The 4,041-nt window shown below is 49.5% G+C and overlaps 1 protein-coding gene across 1 annotated transcript; it reads right to left on the reverse strand.

Annotated features, from left to right (window-relative positions):
• Positions 1-937: 937 nt before the first annotated feature.
• Positions 938-3,632, reverse strand: SLC25A5 (solute carrier family 25 member 5). Its single transcript, XM_075259634.1, has 4 exons — positions 3,450-3,632; positions 1,787-2,273; positions 1,561-1,701; positions 938-1,447 (listed from the first exon to the last, which is right to left on the reverse strand). Exons 1-4 carry the CDS (start codon positions 3,558-3,560, stop codon positions 1,290-1,292), a joined length of 897 nt encoding a protein of 298 aa, XP_075115735.1. The 5' UTR covers positions 3,561-3,632; the 3' UTR covers positions 938-1,289.
• Between the last annotated feature and the right edge of the window lie 409 nt (positions 3,633-4,041).

Consider the following 4,041-nt stretch of genomic DNA (forward strand, 5'->3'; position numbering starts at 1 on the left):
AATGCATTCGGGTGATTGGGTCGTGTAATAGTGACATATCCAGCCACATTGCACAATAAAGCTCACTTTACTAGAGATGAGCGAGTACTGTTCGGATCAGCCGATCCGAACAGCATGCACACATAGAAATGAATGGACGTAGCCGGCACGCGGGGGGTTAAGCGGCCAGCCACCGTCAAAGCGGAAGTACCAGGTGCATCCATTCATTTCTATGGTGCGTGCTGTTCAGATCGGCTGATCAGTACTCGCTCATCTCTACACTTTACATGTAGATCCATATAAAAGCATATCCAGCTTGCTGTCCCCCGAGCGTTTGCTTTTAGGTGTATAGACAATACCCTCACGACATCGACATGTAAAGCAGCAGCATCACACCACGTTATTCACGTCACACATGCAACAGTTCTATATAGGAAAGGGACAGCCCAACCAGTTATGGAGTTTCATCTATTCATGGTTATGGCCAATAGTAACATCAGGGGGTTGCAATAGTAGATTAAGACTATAGTCCCATAGAAGTAGAAAGCCACCGCACCATACTGCTTATGTGGCCATTGTGTAGTATGTGGATCAGCAGCTTACAGAACTCAGGTTGTTGTGGAACAGCTGAAGGTTGTAACCCCTGGTCTGTTCACCAGATTATTTGCAAAGCCAAGCAGCCATCATTATAAAAACCTTGGGTTTGCTTTTCTACCACTATGTGATACCCCAGGATAAGAGCACAAGCCATCCGCTGCAACAGTTTGAAGCAACTCTCAGCATTACTTGCAAAATCATGAAGCCATTGGCCTGCTGACGTGACTGCACATTGTTCTACCTGTGTGATCCGAGTGTCGGCCACCGCTCCCAGTACAATGCTAGACCAAGGGACATCAGTATCCGAAACTTCCAATTTATTAGCCCAAAGCAAAACCAAAGTCATTAAACACACAAGATCTTGTTCCATATTTTTTATTTCTTCCAACCTAAGTACTTAAAAACATGAATGACTGAAATAAAAAATAAAGGAGCATTGAGTCCCATCGGGTAAGCCCATCTACTGCCATGGGTGCGCTACAGATTGTTCACCGCAGGCGCCACTGGAAGTACTTGGGTATAAGGGAATGATTTATGTTAATATGGAAAGCTGGTGAATGTAATTAAGTTGGTTCCCAGACAGTAACCAGTAAGAATATTACCAGTTGCAAATTTATAAATAAAAGTGTGTTTGACAAAAAAAAAATAGACAGTCCATGAACGCTCAGGGTATGTTACATTGTACAGCATGCCAGGTCACAGACGGGAGACGTTTAGATGTATTTCTTCAGCTCATCGTACAAGACTAGCACGAAAGCGCCACCCATTCCTCTCAGCACGTTGGACCATGCACCCTTGAAGAAAGCCTTTGAGCCTTCATCCCGTGCAATCTTCCTCCAGCAGTCCATTGTGCCGGTGTACATGATCTCAGCTGCAAGGGAAAGAGAAACGTTACCGATGTGCAACATAAAACCCGACCAATTCCTATTACAAGGTGCAGCAATGTATAAGATACAGGACTCGTCCCACTAGTACGGCTCATACCTCCTTTCCTTCCAGACTGCATCATCATACGACGACGGACTGTGTCGAATGGGTAGGAGGCGAAACCTGCAACAGCTGTTACTGTCTGAGCGATCATCCAGCTGACGATGATGTGTGTGTTCTTAGGATCTGGAAGCATACCTGGAAGGAGAAGGGTTTACATCAGTACTATGTGCATGCAAGAGAGTCAATGACTTGCTACCATTCACCTCCACTGCAGCCTTACCTTTAGCTGTGTCATAGATGCCAAAGTAGGCAGCTCTGTAGATGATGATACCTTGCACAGACACATTGAAGCCCTGGTACAGGCCTTTAAGCCCATCGGATCTGAAGATCTTGACCAAGCAGTCACCAAGACCCTTGAATTCTCTGTCGGCACCAGCTTTGCCCACATCAGCAGCTAGACGGGTTCTGGCAAAGTCAAGTGGGTAGACAAAGCAAAGGGAAGTGGCACCAGCGGCACCTCCAGAGGCCAGGTTACCGGCAAAGTAACGCCAGAACTGGGTCCTCTTGTCAACACCATCAAGGAAGATCTTCTTGTACTTGTCTTTGAAGGCGAAGTTCAGGGCCTGGGTTGGGAAATATCGGATCACATTGGCCAAGTTACCACGCCAGAAAGACAGGAAACCTTGTTCTTTGGGGATACGGGCAACGCAGTCCATGATTCCTTTGTATTGCTTGTCAGCTGTGATTTGTTTGCTTGCATGTTGGACCTGGAAAGATAAAAAACCTCACGTTACAAATCTGGAGTAAAATACATAAAAATGGAGCATTTACTATTGGACTGGTGAATAGGACTCCTAGCAATTTTTTGCAAAAAGTGAACAGTTTTTGCAAAATGTGTTTTGCAGAACATTTTTTTGCAACAAATGAACATGAATGCAAAAAATAAATAAATTTGAACAGGCTGAGGTGTGAACCAACCTCTATGGAAGATTACAGGTTCTGCAAGAATTCAGGTCACACCCTGAGATGTTGGGAGAAAATTGCTGCAAAATGCAGAAAAAAAAAAAAGAAAAAGGGCCACAGTCTATGGGGGTTCAAGGCAGGTGCAAAGATTCATTTTCTGAAAATAAGGCACAATTCACACTGGTGTATGCAACATTGCCAGTAAGCAGTGTATAATAAGGATTGTAGTGGATAACTAGTCATTGCAAAAAATAGGAAAACTTGCAAAAAATAAGGTTGCATAAGGGTTAAAAGTGACCCCTGAAGGAGGAAGTGAAGAGTCTCGGCCTCTTCCTCAGTTGCCGGCTCCCGCGCCTCAAAATGGTGACCGCGTCATTCATTGTGCCGGCTGCAAACACGTGGTAAAGAAAGGAGGAGGGGGAGGGGCGGGGATCCCGGGAAGTCGTTACACAACCGCAGCCTCCATCTGGAAGGACAAGTCATTGAGGAGGCCGGTGCGGGCCCAGGGCATGCCCCGCTGTCACCGGCAGGATAGGCCTCGTGTATACAGTGCGGCTCATAACACACAAAGGACACTGCGTCTCCTCATCCCCCCCCCACTCTATAGGAATCGCACAGATGCAGGGCTACGATCACACAGGATTACCTATGCTTGATCCGTCATCACACCCTGCGATTACCGACGTCCCCTTGATGCGACCTTGGCCGACATTGCCACGAGAAAGGGTTAACAATAATCGATCCCTTGCCAATATTAATCCGCCCCCTCCCCATCATTACCCGGGATCAGCACCCGACACCCCGGGCAGGGAACAGACGTCAAGGGCACTCCGGATTACATAGGCCCGACTCCCTGCAAGCGACACCCGCGGTACCGCAGCGACTCCAGCGCTACCACCACCGAGCTAATGACTAGCACTGATGGCTGCAGCCAACCGCAGCGGTACCGCATAGCCCCATTCACACCCAGCAGTCCTCACCTGCAGCAGCAGCTTGACTCTTTCAATGGGCGCTACAGCGGTCTTAGAGATAGCAGCGGCCACACCGCCGGCCAAGAAGTCCTTGGCGAAGGAGACAGCTGCGTCGGTCATGGTGGTCGTTGGATGGAGAGGCGAGTGGCTCTTACTGCAGCACTGAGCTCCGAGGGCTGGGGAGGCTGCTGAGGAAATGGCCGGCTTATATAGGGCGCAATGCTCGGCCGGGGGCGGGGTCAGCGCGCTCTGCCAGCCGATTGGCTCGGTGTAAGAAAGGGGCGTGTGGCGTAGGCGCGGGATTGGAATGTCTCCGGAGGGGGGAGGGGCCGATAGCGCGGGACGGATAGGGCTGGGGAAGCGATGACGTGGGTGGGAAGGAACGAGCTGCTAGGCGACCACGTTACTGTGTAGTCCCCCCCTCACCATGGAGGCGTCCGCTACACCGCGTCAGGGGCCGCCGAAACTGTGAATGAAATGGGGACGAGTAGGCCCAGCCTGAGCCCTATGGGAATCACTGGAGAGCACGGCCTCGTCTACTGGGGGCCCCATTGTAAATCCTGCCATAATGTAGGGCAGCACCTCTGAACCATGGAAATCC

This window comes from Leptodactylus fuscus, chromosome 11 (assembly GCF_031893055.1).
Source record: "Leptodactylus fuscus isolate aLepFus1 chromosome 11, aLepFus1.hap2, whole genome shotgun sequence".
NCBI lineage: Eukaryota > Metazoa > Chordata > Amphibia > Anura > Leptodactylidae > Leptodactylus > Leptodactylus fuscus.